Raw genomic sequence first — 20,796 nt, 5'->3', positions numbered from 1 at the left:
TTTTAATTAAAACACTTTCAGTTAAAATACTTAAAATGAAGCTGATGGCCTATATTTGGTGGTTACTATAAACTCCATTAGTGTAACAACCTCACTTTTTACGTAGTTCATGAATAAGTAGCAGATAAATATGTGAACATTATATCAACTTTGAGATACACAGAGCAAAAAAACACCGAGTTACAGAGGTATTACAACGCTCCCCGTCTCCCACTGGTTTATCGTTGCAGAGCTCGCTGGTTATTTCCCTTGTCCCGAACAGCAGGCGGAAGAGGTGTGCTTAACATTTAACCTTTTTGTGAGGCAATGTGAAAATGGCGTTATGAAAAGAAACGTAGTCGCGGGCTACGGGCAAATAAAGTTTTGAGAGGTAAGATATTTATTCAGGGAAATTACCACAGTCCGAGATGAAAAGGAGATACGCTGTGGGCGAGACTTACACGCAAGAACAGGAACAAAGAAAAAAACGATGTCAAAATACGACTAACGAAACAACATCCCAGTTTGTTTTTACTTCCTTGGTATTTCTAGGTTGTTCAACTGTTGAATCGAATATGTAACTGCAAACTGCTTAAACTTCACAAAACGCCGTGTAGGTAACGTTATAAAAATGCGTTTTCCAAAACAATTGTAAACAGCGATCAAAGGTTAAAGTTAGGTTACTTTTTTACTCGCCTATGGTGTTACATTGTTTGTGAACCGTATGCGTATTGTAACGACTTATTTTTTATTAAATATAAACGTCTGTTAAATTAATGTATATATAAATATTATGTTCGACTGCAATCGGTTATTTCTTATGTTATGTCTTGTGAAGCCCAAACTGTTCTGAGTAGTATGAAGCTGCAGACTCGGAGCCTGCTGCATCTACAGTCCCGCACCCAGAGTCCCGCATTCTCAGACCCCTCGTTTTTCGGGACAGCGCCACCTTTCAAATTGGATCGGATAAACACATGGATAAACATGTGAAGAACCGAAATGACACGAACACGGTGAGTATCGTCAATTTTATTAAATGATTTCTTTTTTAATCAAACTACTTTATAGCTCATCGATACACCAACATATGAGCAGTCTATTTAATATTTGTAATGATAGTTTGTAACAAAATTTGAGCCGTTAATGTATGTTTTTTCGCCTTTTTTTCCCCGAAAATATTTTGATAGCTAACGTTAGCCTTTAACCTTGGACTTTTTGTAGACAAGCCATTGTAAAAAAAATTATTAAATTTAGTTGACATTAAAGTAGACCAATTAAATACATTAAGTGTGTTAATATCAAAGAATGTCATCATTAATTATTTAATCAGATTTACCTTTAACTTTAATTATCGGAACTTTTCTCCTTAAACTATAAATTGAATTAATTAATGCCAGAGTAATTATTTTACTTTATATAATTTCTATAGACTACTTAAATTATTTCTTAAAACGTAAGTATTAAAATGGATCAATATTAATTTTACTGTGATATGAAGTTGTTGCCAGTCATTTACAACTCATAGGCTACAGTTGCTTAATAATCAAATTTGCTATGCCTTCACTATGTATTAACCAGTCTATGGTATTAACATGTGAGTTAGAATGTGTCATTTGGCCTTTTTTGGGGGTTCCTTGTTTTAATTTGTTTTGACTGAAATTTGACTGTATGGGCTCTGTGGGGTGGTCTTAAATTTTGAATTTGTGTTTGACTCTCTTTTTTTTTTTTTGAAGATGGATATAACAATTCAAACGGGGAATTCACTTCCAGAAATACAGAAATGTAATAAATGCTGCAGTGATTTTCACTGCCCATTCTGTGCCCCGATATATTTCCAACCGACAAAGTTGTCCAAAGTTCAGAAACATGTTAAGGGACACTTCAACAGAGCAGTGCAACATGAAGGTAACATTAGCAAACATCTTTTTTTTTTTTTTTTGCTTTTTGAAAGATCATAAGACTGTGTGTGACAGTGCAATTGCATGCTATTGTATTCCAGGGTACACCATACATCGATGCGGTCGCCCCTGCCGAACCCAGCAACATTACCATTGCTTGTACTGTCAGTCCACAATTTTAAGAAAGCCAGATTTTATCACACATTTAGGATCCTGCAAATACAAGCATGTTAAGAGAGCAAGTGCCACTGATGCCTGTAATAGCACACCCACTGCTGTGGCAACTGGTGTTGCACAAGCTACTGCCATTGCTGTTCCAGCTACCACAGCCATCGCTGCCACCTCTGTGCCATCTATCATTGTGCCACCTACTGTTATGCCGCCCTTTGCTGCCATCTCTGTGCCGCCCAGCACTGTGGCTCCCATCTCTGTGCCTCCCACTGCTGCGCCATCCACCACAGCCATTGCTGCCACCTCTGTGCCATCTATCATTGTGCCACCTACTGTTATGCCGCCCTTTGCTGCCATCTCTGTGCCTCCCACTGCTGCGCCATCCACCACAGCCATCGCTGCCACCTCTGTGCCAACCACCTCTGCCATTGTCAGGCCACTCAAAAAAACTGGCATCCGTGTGGGTCCAAAAGTATTGCAAAAATGCCCCAAATGTAATTTGACATTTTACAAAAAAAATTTAAAAAGGCACATTGAACGAAGACACACAGCAAAAATGATGGACATTTCATCCTCATCCCATCTCAAAAGTGAATGCATAGATCCCCAGAATGGACTGTATGCAGTCCACAAAAGTATTCATGGGGCTTCTACTCCACTCCATGTTCAAATTAAAATATGGGGGGAACAACATCATGTTTCTTGTGAATTTAGTGAGTGCCAAGCTAATATGGAGTTGGCATGGAGAAGTGGACTGCAGTCATACCAGTGTGTACACCTCCGGTCAGTTTCATACTGCAAAACCTTTTTAACCTCGCCCTCACTCAGAGAAGATAGTCTTAAAGAAATGGTGAAAAGCAAATGGTTTGGGAAGGACAAAATTAAACTGTGTGTTGATCGTCAAACCCTAGCCAAAGAAAATAATGCACCACTTTCAGTTCTGTCAAAGATTGGAGCCCCTCCATCTAAAAAATTTATATCGGTTCATGAGCCAACTATTTCATATTACAGCAGACTAGGCAGAGTCATGGTGTCTTATGATACAAAAAAAAATTCATGGCACTGTCCTTGTGCAAAAACACAGAGATCATGCACACATAAATACATCGCAAAATGGCACTTATTCCAAACCAATGCAGAACTCTTTCGGAAGGTCCGGAGCACTGAAAGGAGCGGTGAGGAGTTTCAGGTGACAGCAATGGAGGAAAGTGATGGAACTCATGTGGGTGAAAACACCTACCCACCAAAGGATGCTCCAGCAATACAAGGCATGGTACAATACATCTTAATGAACAAAAAGATACCTTCTACTATTCCCAACCATTTGAGACTTTCTTCAGTGGATAAGGAATTTCCACGACACCTAATTCCTGAGGAGACATTGTGCCACCACTGCCCAAGCCGCATGGTCCTCAGCGACCCGATCTGCATTACTCAAAAGGCTAAAATTCTTACAACCTCAGGAATTGTCCAAGGTGGATTATTATTTATTTTTATGGTTGTGATTTTGTACTTCTGATAATGTTGTGTTTTGAACTGAGCCACTCCTTTTTTTGCAACTTTTATGTCTGCAGATATTTCTACATACTACAAATACTGTCCTCAGTGTGGAGCACTGTACCGGTATCAAGAGTGGAGTGAAGGTGTACATAATTTCAATGACCATGTCCTTCTTGATCTACCTCTCTGCCTCACTATTAGAAACCTGTTGCAGGTGATGCGTATATTTTTTCTTTATTCTTTAAAGGTTTTTTTATTATTTTAATGAATAGCAGTAATTAAGAGTGCTGTTTCTATATCATAGGTCCACACTGCAGTCAGCAGAGTAGTTGAGTATTTGGAGTTAACTACAGGTGTCCAGTTCCCCTCAGCCGATACAGTTTTGCATGGTTATCTTCATTTTGAAGCTCTAACAGACCATGAATATCAGTATTCTTGTGTGACCTGTGGTGACCATCCGCCTGTGGTCATAATGGACCTTCACAAGAAGGCATCTTTTCATCTGTCAGGTAAAAAACCCTTTTAGTTTATGGATTGCACAAAGGTAGACCATGGTTTATTAAATTTTTTCTTAATTTTCTTTAGTGAGTGACCTTGCACAACCTCCAGAAGATTTTAATGGAGAAGTGGATTCAGAACAGTTTTGGAAGGCACTGACAGAGGAAAGAATTGCCCGTGGATTTGTTTCAAGTAAGAAAGCAAATCCACCAGCAATTATTAAATGTTACACCTATGTAGATTTGTATTTAATAAGATAAGACAAAAGGTAAAATGCTGATTTCTACGATATACTGACATGTTTTGTTTCCCAAAGGTCAAAAAAACAATCCTTTCAGTGTTCCTCCAAGTTTTCACTTTTGGGCACCCTGGATAGGGAGAAATACACGCCGCTCAGACTGTGTTCTTAACACAGAATTTGAGAAGATCCGTCCAGCAAAAGCGGCAGAGGTCTCTGAGATAACTGTCTCAGAGGATCGTCTGAGAGATGAGCTCTGCAAACAGAAGGTAAAATCTCTCTTCAATGTTGTCATAATTTTATGTTGTCTTATTAAGGGTTAAGGTATTCACTGACACACATTTTCTTCAACAGGTGCAGGTGATTAGAAATTTATGCAGAGAGTGTGGTTTGGATGCCACTGGATCCCGAACTGACCTCCTTTTAAGACTTTCGCAAGAAATGAAGTCACGAGAGGCATATGACAAAGTTTTTGAGAAAATTTGGGCTGCCTCAGGTAAACCTCAAAATTGCAAATGAGAACAGTAATAGCAGTAACTCTAAAATATACAATGTGACATTGATAACATGATTAGGTCTTGCATAAGTATACAAAGGATTAAAGTTTCTAAAAATCTGCTTTTCTTTTATGTATTTGCGTTTTAGGTGGTTGGGCCGTGATTATGTGTCCGTGTGGCATTGTCTACAGTTTGAAATGCAACATCCGAGCAGAGAGCCCGCGTGATTTTGCGGACATGCTTCTTTCATGGAAGCAAATGCCGAACATTGTCGTCTACGACTTTGCACGTGGACTGTCAACCCACACTAACCTAAGACAACCACAAAGAATACCCTTCACACCATTTGAAGGGAGGTTAATGGACCCAACAGCAGAAAACATTGCGAAAGCCAAAGCTGGAAACGTAAAGGTGTCACTACCCTGGCTGACATGCAAAAAGGAAAATCCTGACCCTGATGGCCACCCTGTAACTGGTTCAGCAGAACATTATGTTCTGTATGACCGGTTCCATGAGGACAACACAAAGGACGCTCGAGATTCACTGCGGAAGCTTCGCCTGGTCCCGCAACTGGCTGGAAAAGTTAACAGCCAAGTTGTGGAACAGTTATTTGCAAAACTAAAAAAAAACAACTACTTCCTAAACATGGCTTTGCCGTCGACTCATGTGTTTCTCATGCGAAACATAATTCACCATTACAATATTCGCAAAAATGAAGAACGACTTAAGCAGATGAAAAAGGAGTTTCAGACAAACATTCTAATGAATGTCCACAGCCAGGCTGTTTTGGGTAATTTTTCACTGTACTTGTGCACTTTTGTTATGAATGTAACACTTTATTACTCATTGGACTGATCTGTTCATTTATGTTTTTGTAGAACATATAACATCTGAGGAATCCATGGATGTGTCAGTAGGTAAGTAAATTGTTGTGTCCAGTCCCCTCCCTCAGGTGGAGCTACACAAAGTTTATGATTTCTAAGCTTGATTGTTTTTTACCTTACTTTCAGTAGCAGTGACAGACACCATTTTAAAGCCCTCAGCAACACCAGCAACCATTGCCATCCCTACAGTGAATGAGACTGCATCACCAGCCATTACAGCAACCATTGCCATCCCTACAGTGAGTGAGACTGCATCACCAGAAGCCGCTGCTTTGGGACCAACAACCCTGTTGGAATACTTTTCACCAGTAAAGCCATGGGAAAGGGACTGGCATCCAGTGCAAGAAAAACTGGTAAAATTATTGTTGAAATTTAATGTGCATGCATTTTCAGTTGAGCACTATTGTTTGACTATTTAACTTTTTTTTAATAGCTTGATTACGTGCTGGATGTCAAACGGCCTGGAGCTGAAATTATTGTCAAGGAGGGGAAATTGTGTCTCATTAGAGAGGAGTTTTGGAGCTTGGGTTTGCTGAGGGATATGGATTCCCATGTAAGCAGTCTGCATTTGGAAAGCTACATTTGTATTTAAACATTCACTAATGAGTGACTAATTTAATTATTTATTGCAGATTGGAAACGCCTGCATGCAGCTTATTATTGAAATGGCTCGGAATATTGTATGTATATAAAATATTACAATGTAAACTGTCAAAGAGTATACATGTGTCTGAATCAACCTACATTTTTGCTTGCTTTCTTTTTCCATAGGGCAAAGATATATGCATAGAGAACTTTTATGTTGTTCCTACTTGGAAGGAAACCCCAAACATTGTTACAGCATTACCGGTGAGTGTGTATATAGTGAGTGGGAGGTAAAAACTATAAAAAGGCATAAATTCTTTTCAAAAATTTCATAATTTCTGAAATCAATTTTAGGAGGATGCAGATATGAAAGACTTGATAGTCTTTCCAGCATGGACAAAAGCTAATGGCCCTGACCACTACATTGTCTGTGTAAGGAATTATTTCTTACTAGATATTGAATGTCTCATTGATATGTTGATTACAGCATAATTGTTGTGTTTCTAAAACTAAACTTATCATCAATGCTTCTTCCAAGAACTTTAGAATTAAATCTTGTTACACCTTAACACGTTATAGATTATGAGGCCACTTCGAAGGGAGATAGTCTTTTTAGACTCTCAGTATGCAGAGCACGAATCCGGCTTTGGAGATGAGGAATACAGAGCAATTTTTAGGTCCACCTATGAATTTAGACATGCAGTTTCAGGCTCTAATTTTGGCTATGTTCCTTTAGCCATTTCTAGCTTTTGTTCTACTATACAATTAGCTTTGTTCAAAGTTTAAAGGCCATGTTCTATTGCCTTAACTCTAATTTTTGGCTATGTTCTCCTAGCCATTTCTTGCATGTTTTGGCTACGTTCATTTAGCCTTTTTTGCATGGTGTGTCTGACTATGTTCTCAGGTTACAGATGAGCTGTCATTTCAATTTGATCAGTCATATACATGTTTTTTTTCTACAGACAAATTGCCAACCAAATTGATCCAGGGATCTGGACAGAAATGACTGGAAAGGATTTTTCGGTGATAATTCTACTGCACAAATTATCTGTAATATTAATATTATCTGTACCTTTTATCTATTATTAATTTCTAAACTGACTTTTTCTAATTTTCTCAATCTTAGGCTTTGCCACGTCAAACAAGAGGGAATGACTGTGGTGTTTTTGTGCTGATGGTAGGGACTTTAATGTTTTTATAAGAAAGGTCTAGTGAACAGTGTTAACAACAGCTTGTCTCCTGTATTTCAGTACACCCTCTCAATGGTCTGTGACATCGAGTTCGATTTCCAAGAGGTAAGTTAAAAAAAGGGAATTTATGTTTATTTGGTAAAAGTAGAAAACAGTATGACCTTTAACTGGGCATTTCTTTCAGGTTGACATGCCCATGATTAGAAAATGGTGGTGCCTTATGCTAATGGAACGATTTCAAATTGACGGGTATGTCAAAAAGTATTGTACATTTTGGTAAAATATTATTCAGAGGTCCCATATATGAGTTAAATTTGTCATATTACTTTTGTATATTTTTTCAACATTTTATTTAGCATGAGTAACTAAACACCCTTAATAACTCTCTTAAGCGACAATTTCTTTTCTTTTCTTTTTATTATTATTCCTATAATTTTTTTATTTATTATTGTTTGCAAGCTATGGGCACAGGTTTGCCTTCTGGACAGACGAGGCAAAATGCTTATTGGAGGCCAAAACTCAACCTCTGTATAGGCTAAAAAGAAGCAGAAGCACCACACAAGATGTCCCACAGCACGTCCAAGCAGTCCAAGATCGGACAAGAACTGAAGAAGCACTGGTGGACTGCATTGTGTCTTCAAAGGGAACAGAGCAGCATTTAGTGGTACTGAAATGGTCATTTTTCACCATTTAAAGATTAGCATTCCTAAATGACTCACCCAGGGCTGTGATCATTGTCAACTTCAACATTGTCAATTGATTATCCAATATGCTCTTTAGCTATATTTTTAATGGTTATGCCAATTATTCATTGATGGCTTGTGTATATATAAAACAACACTTTTTGTTTGCCCCGCAGGATGTTCTCAATGGGAAACCATCAAAGTGGTTCCCCCTAAAGCCACGTGTGCCACTCTTCATGGACAGTGAGCAGCAGTGTGCCATTCTTTTTGAACACCTCAAAGCTGTGCTACACAAGTGTAAAACTCAACTGAACTTCACAAATGAAGTGGAGTTCATTTGTAGTTTTCTTTTTCCTGAGGTTGGCCCGCACATGTTTGTCAATTGGATTGTTTCTATTATTGCCATATATGAAATGTTTTATACATTAATTAATTAATGTATTTATTTATATGGACAGGCCATCATTCATGGCCTATGTGAGCTGCAGGCATTATCCTGGCAGGAGGCTGAGGAGGTGTTCCTTCGTGGCCCTACTTATCACCCTAGGTATGCTTGTAATTTGAATTAGCAAACAAAATATTATTACACAATATTTTTGACAATGGCATTCATCTTTTATTTTAGTGAAGTTGAGGAATTTGACCGGGTGATAACAAAAAAAATGAGAAAAGAAGCAACATTTGCCTCCCAGAAAGTAATTATTTTACCTTATGCATTTACATTACATTTTACATTTATTCATTTAGCAGACGCTTTTATCCAAAGCAACTTATAAATGAGGAGTTTTTTTAATGCAATTGAAGATGAAAATAACGTCACTAACACAATTCTTTCTTCCTTTTTTCTTTGCTTTGTCCTGTTTACAGCAAGGTGATCATTAAATAAAGTACAGAATTGTTAATTATTGGTGTTTTGTCTATTATTTGAGTTTTGCTTCACATTCAAAATATCAAAAAACTGTTTTTTTAATGTTAGCATGGTATAATGTTAATTAGACCATTACATGATGAGCTGAAAGAAAAAAATGGAATTTGAAACATTGTACTAAAACATTGTAGCAATATAATGTCACATAATATTTTTCAGATGATAGTTCAATTTGTATTTGTATCGGTTGCATCAGTTATTTCCTTTCAATTACACCCACGCTCAAAAAAAAATACTGGGTAATTAGTTAGTTTGAGAACACAATGATTTTTTTTTTTTTTTTTTTTGGCACATGCATTAAGCAGGGAACGCAAATATTTATTTGGATAACTTTTAATAAAAAGAGACCGTAATATTGCATTCTAATGTTTTCAATGGCATTTGGATAAGGGTGTTATACGATATTCCGAACAGCAGGAGGCGCTGACGCGAAAAACGAGGGGTCTGAGAATGCGGGACTCTGGGTGCGGGACTGTCGATGCAGCAGTCTCCGAGTCTGCAGCTTGATAATATTGACTGTTCTTTAGCGCCTCTAGCTCATTTTTAGCTAAACGTCGATTATCTGAAAGCTAAATAATAAGATTTTTACCATATTTGTTGTAGGTAACGTTAATATGTATCTTTATAAAATGAAAACCATCCCATACTACTAATCTCAGGCGGGGTTAAGGTTGTTATGGATACCAGGAGAAGGTCGCTAGCGTCTGTTTATTTAGAAATGTAACCCTTGTGCGACCATTTTTGTCCATTTCAGTTTTGTTTTTTGTTGTAAGTGTGCCTGTGTTAATGCCAACTGCATACATTTTGGCTCGGGTGTTTATTTTTATTAAAATTGTACTATTTCACCCTCATTTCCTTCAAAAAAATCAATTTTACCCTCCATACAAAAAATACTCACACTCAGGACCTTAAGGACAAAAATGTCCACATTGAAACCCATTAAAACTGCAATTTTTTAACCCAAGGCCATTTGACTATTAAATGATGAAATATTTGCTAATAGGCATTCATTCTATGGTCAAGGCTTAAAATTTTTAATTTTTACCCTTTTTTTTACTAGATTTGGCAATATATATTTTTTTTTTTCAAATTTGGCATATACATTTAAATAAAAAAAATCTAATACTACATAAAAATTATAAATGTCTCAAAATTAATGTTGTTCTTCACTGACACACCCAAGAATCTAATAAGCAAAGAAAATTCTGCTTAGCACTTAGTATATGGAAATTACTACTATTTTTCAATTTTTTCATTAAAAAAAAAGAACACTTGTGGCATGCAAACAAACCAGCATTTAAAGGGTTACAGTTCTGAAAATGAATGAATGTTTGGTATCTATGGATAGAACAGATGCTGGTTAAAAAAATCAAACATCAGTGAAAGTGGAAAAACATATTAATAAATCATATTTTTTATTTATTGATGCATATTTTCATGACAGTTTTTGGATATGGACTTTTTTTTTTTTGACGCATAAGGGTTAAGGGAAAAAGAAAAGAAAAGTTACTTTCATAGTTACTTAAACTTTGGAAACTCATGTACCTCTTGTCTTGTAAATATTTTTGTGAAAGGAACATTATGATACATTAAACAACCCCAAAAATGAATATTATGTTGTCACTTACTCACCCATAAATTGTTCCTAATCTGTATGAGTTTCTTTCTTCTACTGAACGCGAAAGAATTTACTTGAATTTACAAAAGAATCTTGATGACCAAATAGTTGGTGATATCCATTGACTTTAATTGTATTTTTTCCCCATACTATGGAAGTCAGTGGCTCATCAATTGTTTGCTGACCTGCTTTCCTCAAAATATATTATCTTGTGTTAAACAGAAGAAAGAAACTCATACAACTTGAGGGTGAGCAAATGATGACAGAATTTTCGGTTTTGGGTTTCGGTTTTAAAAGGACAGTTCACCCAAAAATGAAAATCACCCAATGATTTACTCACCCTCAAGCCTTTCTAGGTGTATATGACTTAATTCTTTCAGATATATACAATTTAAGGTATATTTTTTTTAAAAAGTTCTGGCTTTTCTGAGCTTTAAAATGGCAGTGAATGGGTGTTGAGATTTTGAAGTCCAATAAAGTGCACCCATCCATCATAAAAAGTGTTCCACACAGCTCCAGTGGTTAATAAAGGCCTTCCGAAGTGAAGAAATGCTTTTGTGTAAGAAAAATATCAATTAAAATGTTATGAACTGTAATCTCTCGCTCTCGCTCTCGCTCACTGTTGTCCATATGTTCACGAGAAAGTGGCATTCCAGCGTATGACATAGAATGTAGTTAAATGCAGTGATGAACACAAAAATGCAGAGGAGAGGGCAAAACAAATGTCATGACTTAGAAGTACTAAACAAGGGTTTGTAAAGAAAAATGGCACTTTCTTATGAATATGCATACAACAGGTAGCAGAAGCTAGAGATTACAGTTTATCATTTTAAACAGAGATATTTTTCTTGAACAAACTCGTCGATTCATTTCAGAAGGTCTTTATTAACCATTGGAGCTGTGTGGAGCACTTTTCATGATGGATAAATGCACTTTATTGGAATTCAAAATCTCAACAGCCATTCACTGCCATTATAAAACTTGGCAGAGACATGACATTTTGTAATATAACTCTGATTATATTCATCTGAAAGAAAAAAAGTGATATACATCTAGGATGGCTTGAGTAAATCATGGGGTAGTTTTCATTTTTGGGTGAACTATACCTTTAAGACTCTAATGAATACACTACATGTATTATGAGGAACAAATTACAAAGAAAGCTCTTGTTCATAAAGAAAGTCTCATTAACATACATGTAAAAAAGGAGCAGCATGGGCAACACCAGCAGTGAGAGAAGCGGAGCGGAGAAGACGCAAAGGCGAGAAAGCCGCGGGGGGAAAGATGGCGCTCGACCCAAAATCCTAATGGACAGTGTGGAGGATGGAGATCTCTTCCAAACGGATGATGCTAAGGTGAAACATTAACTGCGAAAACATATTCCTTAACTCATTTATTGCAGCACCATCTCACACCTCATCCATCTTGCTCTCTGTCTTACTAGGAGTTTCTAGCCTGGCGACAAGATCAGGAATCAGATACTAAAGCTCCGCCAGAGGAAAGGCCCACTGTGTTCCGCTGGAATGGTCCAGGGAAAGATATCTACTTGTCTGGCTCCTTTAACAACTGGTCCAGCAAAATCCCCTTGACTAAGAGGTGAGTGCTGACAAATCATTAGATCATTAGCGTTATATGGTAGACTCTGAAACACAGGAGGTATTTGCATCATCCTATAATCACAGCTGAACGTTCTACAAGGTGCTGTAATGCATTAAGAGCATTTTTAAACGTTTTTGAATTTGAAGATATGGGTAAATTTAACTTATTTTGTCTTCTGGAAAACGTGTATCTTCTGTAGCTTCTGAGGGCAGTTCTAAATTTTAAAAAATATGATGTTTAGGCAAAATAAAAAATGTGCACATCTTCATTCTCTTCAAAAGTTTACACCCCTGGCTCTTAATGCATCGTTTTTCTTTCTGAATTGTCATTGAGCATTTGAACCTTCTGTAATAGTTGCGTATGAGTCCCTCAGTTGTCCTCAGTGTGATGGAAAGTAAAGATGGATCTCAAAATCATACAGTCATTGTTGGAAAGAGTTCAAATACACAAAAATGCTGAAAAACCAAAGAATTTGTGGAACCTGAAGAATTTTTCTCAAGGACAGCGGGCAGTTAAATTATCCAGGACAAACAAGGGACTCATCAACAACTATCACTAAATGATGTTTTATAAACAAGGTTCGGGAGGAGCACGATCAGATAATCAATCCATTCGGCACAGGTGCAACTCGTTTAAACCAATCATTCAATTAGCGCATCACCAATATATTGCCAGCCGTATTACCTCCATCCAGCGACAGTTTCTTGGCATCCCTCCTCCACCCCTACTCCCCACTTCTAATCTGTTTCTATCCTAAACTAGCAGGGGGAGTTCTCTGGGTCCGGCCTGTATTCCGGCCCGGAACCCTTCCCCTGGACAGCACGCCAAAATATGCTTATTACTCGATCAAGCAGATTAGATGTAAGGGCGAACTCGTGAAACAAACAAACAAAAAAACAAAAAAACAGCTGTGGATCATTCAGGTAACAACACAGTATTAAGAATCAAGCGTGTGTAAACTTTTGAACTGGGTCAATTTTATAAATTCAACAATTATTTACTCGTGTGGACTATATGAGTGTAAATTAAAAAATTACATGCGTTTTGTATGATCTCTTTTATTTTGGTAAAATAATTAACATTTTGCAGATTCTGCACAGTATTGTACACAGTATGTAAACTTTTGACTTAAACTGTAAATGCTGTTTTTGACCTTTAAATTCAAAAAATGCTGAAAGAACACAGTTTCCACAAAAATATGAAGCATAACTGTTTTCATCATTGATAATAATAAATGTGTTTGAGCAACAAATCAGCATATTAGAATGATTTCTGAATAATCATGTGACACTAATGGCTTCAAAAATAGTTTATGGTTTAATAATTTTTGTATAATTTATGGTTTTAATGAAATATATTAACATAAAAACACTTCACAATATTATCTCTATATCTATAAAATCATTATACAAATTAAAATAAACATTATTAAATACATGCATTTTAATAGGCTTTGTATCTTATAAAAAAGATTCAATAAATATTAATTTCTTTGGACTACATTCCATTTGAATTGTTCCTTTACAGAATATAGTGATTATTTATTTATTCAAAGAAAATTATTTTGTGGTAATTAACATATTAACTTAACTGGTGCCACAACTGCTATTGATTGAGCTAAACTCAAAACCCAGAATATTCCTTTAACCACATTATTGTACATAATTACCTAACTTAAAAAAGAAAAAAACACATTCTAGTCTTTCTAAAACAGTTTGGACTCTTTTGATCTTTTACATGCTCAACACTAGAGGTCAGTGTGCACTTACAAGAAACTTGAAAAAACAACCTTGTGATCTCATGCTGAATGCAAACAGGCATCTTCCAGAATGCCTTGTGGGAGTCATTCACTGTCATCATGAGTAGAAAAAGAAAACAACTTTCCACTTGCTTTTCTTTATTGTTTTGTTCTCCATCTGTTTTTTACAGTCATAATAATTTTGTGGCCATAATTGACCTGCCAGAAGGAGAGCACCAGTATAAGTTCTATGTGGACGGACACTGGATATTAGACCCCAAAGAGGTGGGAAAGATTGTATAATCCTCATACAAAACATATTTCGAAACCTGTACTTTTGGAAAACTCTTTAATTCTGTTTTTGTTTTCTAGCCTGTTGTAACTAATAAGTCAGGTGTGGTGAATAATATCATTAAAGTAAGGAAAACAGACTTTGAAGTTTTTGATGCCCTGAAGACAGACTCTGAGAAATGTGCCGACATGTCAGGTAACTCAAAATCAAGATAAATCTATTCACTGTTAAGCAAATGAAATATGCTGCCAGTTCTGATCTCATGCTTTTTTTCTGTCAGACTTATCCAGCTCTCCACCCGGACCATACCATCAGGATCCCTACTCAAGCAAATCAGATGACAGACTGCGCTCTCCTCCTATACTCCCCCCACACCTGCTGCAGGTGCTCCTGAACAAAGACACTGGAATCTCTGTAAGTACTACTTTGCTACGTCTTGAACATGTATTTGATCACACAATCAAATTACAGCAGATGCTATATTCAACTGGCTGGCTAGACTCATTTTGCCGTCTTGTTTCCACACATTTCATTCTGCTTCATGTCCACTCCGGAAGAATTTCCACCCGCGTCTGCCATCCTGTTCTCTCTGCAATTTAGTTTGCTGTTGTTGTTAACAATGGCTAAAAATTATTATTATTAAATAAACTTTTTTAGTAATTGAAATAAAGCTAAGTTTAAATATAAATTTTAGATTTTTAATTTAAATATAAAAACTTCAACTGTAATTACAAATATTATTGAATGCAGAAAGTTTCAATTAAAGTATAACCAAAACGGAAATAAATTAATAAAAATTAAATGTTCACTGACAAAAGTTTAAAATTTTAAGTAATATTTTTTTATGTTTTTTAAAGAAGTCTCTTATACTCAACAAGGCTGCATTTATCTGATTAAAATACAGAAAAAACTATTTAAGATTTCTATTTTAAAATACTTAAATGTAATTTACCAGTCTTCAGGGTCACATGACCCTTCAGAAATCATTCAGAAATCATTCTAATATGATTTATTATCAATGCTGGAAACTGTTGTGCTGCTGGATACCTTTTCAAGAATTCTTTGATTAATAAAATGTTAAAAGAAACAGCTTTATTCAAAATAGTAATCTTTTCTAACAACATAAGTCTTTATTATGATTTTTTTTTATCAATTTAACACATCCTTGCTGAATAAAAATATTAATATATATATAATACATAATGTATTACTTTGAACTACATTCCATTTTAATAGTTCCTTTACAGAATATAGTGATTATTTATTTACTTAAATGATTTTGTGGTAATTAAAGGAACACTCCACTTTTTTTGGAAACAGGCTCATTCTCCACTCCCCCCATAGCTAGGCTGATAAGATTAGGAACTACACTCCCATTCCGACGTAAGAGTCAAGGAAATTTGCTACCGTAATTTAGACGAAGCAGGCGGAGTGATATCACGTAATATTACGGCAGCAAACTTCCTTGACTATTACGCCGGAATGGGAGTGTAGTTCCTAATCTTATCAGCCTAGAAATTCGCAGCTTTACATTTTCCGCCGGTATTGCTACACAATGTAACTCCAGAAGAGTCAAGTTTTAAATAGGACATATATCGAAACTCATTGGTCATTTTTGAACGCGATGCTATTGGTCAAATAGGATTCAATGATCTATGCTAAGCTATGCTAAAAGTGATATCACCAGAACAGGAGAACGGCTGAATGGGTTTCAAAGCGGTAAAACTCAACTTATTAACTCGGGGGGGAGTTGGAGAATGAGCCAAAAAAAGTGGAGTGTTCCTTTACCGTATTAACTGGTGCCATAAATGCTGCTGACTGAGCTAAACTCATAATTAACCCAGAATATTCCTTTAACCACATTATTGTACATAATTACCTAGCTTCACAAATTTTAAATCAGAAAAAAAAAATCCACATCTTATGTTAATGTAGCATTAGGATAATCTGCTGGATACCCTTTTAAGGATTCTTTGATTAATAAAATGTTAAAAGAAACAGCATTTATTTAAAATAGTAATCTTTTCTAACGACGTAAGTCTTTACTATGACTTTTTATCAATTTAACACATCCTTGCTGAATAAAAATATTAATATATATATAATATTAAAATATTAATTTGTTAAAAAAAACATTTACTGACCCCAAAACTTTTGAAAGATTATATATTGTTTATATTGTGTCAAACTTTATTTATTTTAAATAAATGCTGTTCTTTTTAACCTTTTATTCATCAAAGAATCCTGAAAAAAAAAAAAGTATGAAAGGTTCCAAAAAAAAAAAAAGCGAAACTGTTTCCAACATTGATGATAAATCAGCATATTATAATGCTTTCTGAAGGATCATGTGACATTTAAAACTGGAGTAATGGCTGATAAAAAAAAATCAGCTTTGCATCACAGGAATACATTATATTTTAAAGTATATTATATTAGAAACACGTTATTTTAAATCGCAATAATTCTTTCTGTAAACAGATGAGCATAAGAAACATTAAGCACAAAATTGGATGGCAAAACCATGTGGCATTTGCTTTTTCCTAAGCACAAAAAATCCGATGTAAACTGAGAAAGTCATTTGAGAGGAGGTCGGTTCTAAATACAGCATTGCAGTTAAAGCAGTTCCTTTTTGACCATAGACTGTAAAAAATATGGACGTAGTATCCGTGACGTCACCCGTAGGATTCTGAAGCGCTATTTTGAAGCCTGTTGTGGGCGGGATTCGGCCGTCGCCATCTTGGAAACGCGTCACCGCGCGTCACTCCCGGATAATCAAAAATGGGCAAAAAGGCGGGACGTGGGTGGAGCTGGTTGCTGAAACCACGCCCGCCTAGCGCGACAGTGGTGACAGCAGCGGCAATCCCCCTGTCACTCAAGTGGCCACGCCCTTAATTATGCTGAACTTTAAGGCTTAATATAACTTAAACGGATGAGTTATAAAAAAATTCACCCCCCTCACAGTTGACATGAAGGGCAAAACTAGCTATATAGACCAAAACCATTTTTTGAACCAGGCTGTAAACATACTTTTTTCTGCTGTAAAGTTGGGCATTTTAACATGGGGAGTCAATGGGACTGACTCTCTTTTGCAGCCAGCCTCAAGCGGCCAGTCGATGTATTGCATTTTAAGACACTTCCGTGTTGGTTTCAATAGAGAGAGCGGGAGGTTGCCCCTTGTTTTTGACCTTAAAAAGATAAGAAAAGATAAAGAGCCTGTGGTTGGAAATTGCTGAGTGTGGACAATTTTTTAGAAAGCAGAGACTTTCCCTAACTTGTTCCCATGTCTGCTTTTAACAGTGTGACCCAACCCTGCTACCTGAACCGAACCATGTGATGCTCAACCACCTGTACGCCCTTTCCATCAAGGTCTGATAGCAAACAACACACCATTCAGAGATAACACTCATAGAAAAAAATTCTTTAACAATGTCCACACCCTGAGTGATAGTTCACCCAAAAATGGAAACTTGTGTTATTTAATCACCCTTATTTGTCAAAACCTGTATGTCCTTTTTTTTTCTTCAGTGTAACACAAAAGTAAATGGTTAAGAGAATGACAGTGCTGATGGTTTTTTAGACAATGGCTGACAGGTTCCAATTACAACAGCTCATTATTTTAATAGATATGCCTTTTTTAGATATGGGTGAGTAAATGATGAGTTATTATTTTCGAGTGAACTATCCTTTTCATAATTTTTATCTTGTTTGTGGTTTAAGTTGATATCACTGATGTGTATCCATTTCCTCTCTCTTAATTCAGGATGGTGTGATGGTCCTTAGTGCGACACACCGCTACAAAAAGAAGTATGTGACCACACTGCTGTACAAGCCTATATGATCTCTGTTCTTCAACACTAGTCTGCCTTATACAGACTTAGAGTGCTGTATGTTATTCATGAAAGAAAGGGACCATATCAAACATCAACAAACGCATATGTCTCATATGTGAGTTTATATTTGTGTGTTTCTGAATGCCAGCTTCCGATCCATAAACCAGTATCTACAATGTTTGCACAAATCATGTAATGCATTTGCCAAATGTAAAAATATGATTTTGTATCAGGCTTGCAGACATGCATAAGTGTTTTGTATGTGGCTTTACAGTTCATTAATTTCAAAATACTCCTAGATCATTCTAAGGACGTCTGTAATGTGTCTGTTTTCTTTGAGATCTTGATTCCAGGGATGTTACTAAAAGACTTTTGAGGTTTGAACATTTCCACTGTGTTGCTCTGTATTTAGAAATATCTGCAAATAAAATTATAATTGTTAATGAATGGACCATTGTGCTAATAAAATGCACACTAAAACACTATTTGTATATTGTTGTTTACGTGAAACAATCACATTGAACACAGAAAGTGTTTCTGTTTTTTTGTTTTTTGACTTTTTTGACTTGGGGACAGTTTTACAAAAAAGGACGAATAAACGTTCCAGTGCAATTCTGAGAAAATTCAGTGTGTGATTTAAACAATGCATGCATTAAAGAACAAAGAAGCAGCCAGATCATTTCCATAATGACCAGCATAATACCAAGATCAGAGCAAATTACGACCTGCTTTAAGATATGCTTTTTTGGGACGTTAAATAATGGTGCAAATACCAGTAATTTGACAAGCACAAATGTTAGTAAATTGCATTGCGTGATTCATTTTAATACTATCCTCTCATAATTTTTGCATCTAAATGTGAAACCCCTACAAATGCATATTCAATAAGTTCAGGTGCAAAAATAACTGTCCATGTCTTTTCAGCAATAGTTCTTCACTGCAGATCTTTAGTAAATCCTGACTATTATTTAAACGGCAAAAGACGGTTTGTGCTGACGCTGGATGACATGACCTAAAATCAAAATCTCGATTAATTAAACATTTTCCCTCCAATGCGATTAATGAACGATTATTATAACAACAAAACAAAACAAAAGCTCGGACCGCTTGCCCTGCCCCGTGGTCTTCTGAGTGGTCCACTATTTGGAACTGACACTAGCTGCGTTTCCATTACCCTTCAAATTGTGCAAAATACGCCCAATGGAAACACTTCTAATTTAACAAAAACTCCCATATATCGTCAAAAAGTTTTAATGCTCACATAAGGTGGGTTTTCAGACAATTAGAAATAGGCATATTTCGCAAAACTGCAATGAAAACGGTTTCACGATCCATGCCGATTAAAAATGATGACTAGTGGCTGCGATATACAGTGCCTTGCAAAAGTATTCATACCCCTTCATTTTTTTCACGTTTTGTTTTGTTGCAGCATTATGTTAAACTGCTTTAAATTAGTTTTTCCCCACATCAATTTATACTCCATACACCATAATAATGACAAAGCAAAAACCAGATTTGCAAATTTGACAAATTTATTAAAAATAAAACACTGAAATAAGTACATTGCATAAGTATTCATACCCTTAACTCAGTACATAGTTGAAGCACCTTTACAGCCTCAAGTCTTTTTGGGTATGATGTGACAATTATCTGCCATTCTTTGCCTCACCTTTTCACCTCTCAAGCTCTGTCAGCTTGGATGGGGGCTGGCAGACATTTTCTAGAGTCCTAGTTGTTCCAATTGTCTTCCATTATGGATAATGGAGGCTACATGCTTCTGTGAACCTTCAATGCAGCAGATTTTTTTCTGAACTCTTCCCTAGATCATTGCCTTAGCGCAAGTCTGTCACTGAGCTCTACAGGCAGTTATCTTGACCTCAGGACTTGGTTTTTACTCTGATATGCATTTTCAGCTGTTAGACCTTTTCTGAGAGGTGTGTGCCTTTCTAAATCATACTCATTCAAATGAATTTGCCACAGTTTAACTCCACTCGAAGTGTAGTAACAGCTAGAAGCAATATGAATGCTCCTAAATTTCGAGTGTCCCAGAAAAGGGTATGAATACTTATGCAACGGGATCTTTTCAGTTTTTTATTTATGATATATTTGCAAAGTTGTTACAAACCTGTTTTGTGCTTTGTCATTATGGTGTATGAGATGTAGATTGATGTGGAAAAAAAATAATTTAAATCAATTTAACATAATGCTGAAACAAAACAAAATGTGAAAAAAATACTTTTATAAATACTTTTGCAAGGCACTGTAAACCTACCAACATTGGTCATCATGACTTATTGCAAGAGGAAAATAATATATTTTAGTTATATAACATTGGTTAATGGAAAAGCCACTTTTTTATCACCATTTATAAATATTGCAGACGTTCTGCGCAAATCTGTAATGGAGACGCACCTACTGATGAGCAGCGCTGCATATGTTAACTTGACATGGCGTCTTAAACATACCACTCACACTGCAAAAGACGTGAACGCAATGGCTATACATGTCTGTATTGTGGAAAAGTATAAACAGGATTAAAAAACAAAATACGACAAGGAAAAATTACTTCGGATAGAGGTTCTGAATTTCGGTGTTCAGTTACTTTTTGATTAATCGTCCAGCCCTACTTGATATACTTTTTAACTGTTCTGCTTTAATGGGCTTTAAT

General features: G+C 36.1%; 1 protein-coding gene across 1 annotated transcript; it reads left to right on the top strand.

The window, feature by feature from the left end:
* Nucleotides 1-236: 236 nt before the first annotated feature.
* On the top strand, nt 237-18,613 carry prkab1b (protein kinase, AMP-activated, beta 1 non-catalytic subunit, b). Its single transcript, XM_073818955.1, has 8 exons — nt 237-370; nt 11,877-12,024; nt 12,114-12,265; nt 14,198-14,291; nt 14,379-14,493; nt 14,579-14,712; nt 17,596-17,664; nt 18,059-18,613. The coding sequence occupies exons 2-8, from the start codon at nt 11,884-11,886 to the stop codon at nt 18,134-18,136; spliced, it is 783 nt and encodes a 260-aa protein (XP_073675056.1). The 5' UTR covers nt 237-370; nt 11,877-11,883; the 3' UTR covers nt 18,137-18,613.
* The last annotated feature ends 2,183 nt before the right edge of the window (nt 18,614-20,796 follow it).

The sequence above is a fragment of the Garra rufa genome, chromosome 15, assembly GCF_049309525.1.
Source record: "Garra rufa chromosome 15, GarRuf1.0, whole genome shotgun sequence".
Taxonomy (NCBI): domain Eukaryota; kingdom Metazoa; phylum Chordata; class Actinopteri; order Cypriniformes; family Cyprinidae; genus Garra; species Garra rufa.
The sequence above is the reverse complement of the archived record's forward strand: the minus strand, read 5'-3'. Positions and strand labels throughout refer to the sequence as shown.

Bases quoted from the DNA above. Each gene is read 5' to 3' on its own strand.
- prkab1b (XM_073818955.1), top strand. From the start codon at position 11,884: ATGGGCAACACCAGCAGTGAGAGAAGCGGAGCGGAGAAGACGCAAAGG. The intron at 14,292-14,378 runs GTGGGAAAGATT...TTTGTTTTCTAG, and splicing joins GGATATTAGACCCCAAAGAG to CCTGTTGTAACTAATAAGTC. The intron at 17,665-18,058 runs GTCTGATAGCAA...CTCTTAATTCAG, and splicing joins TGTACGCCCTTTCCATCAAG to GATGGTGTGATGGTCCTTAG.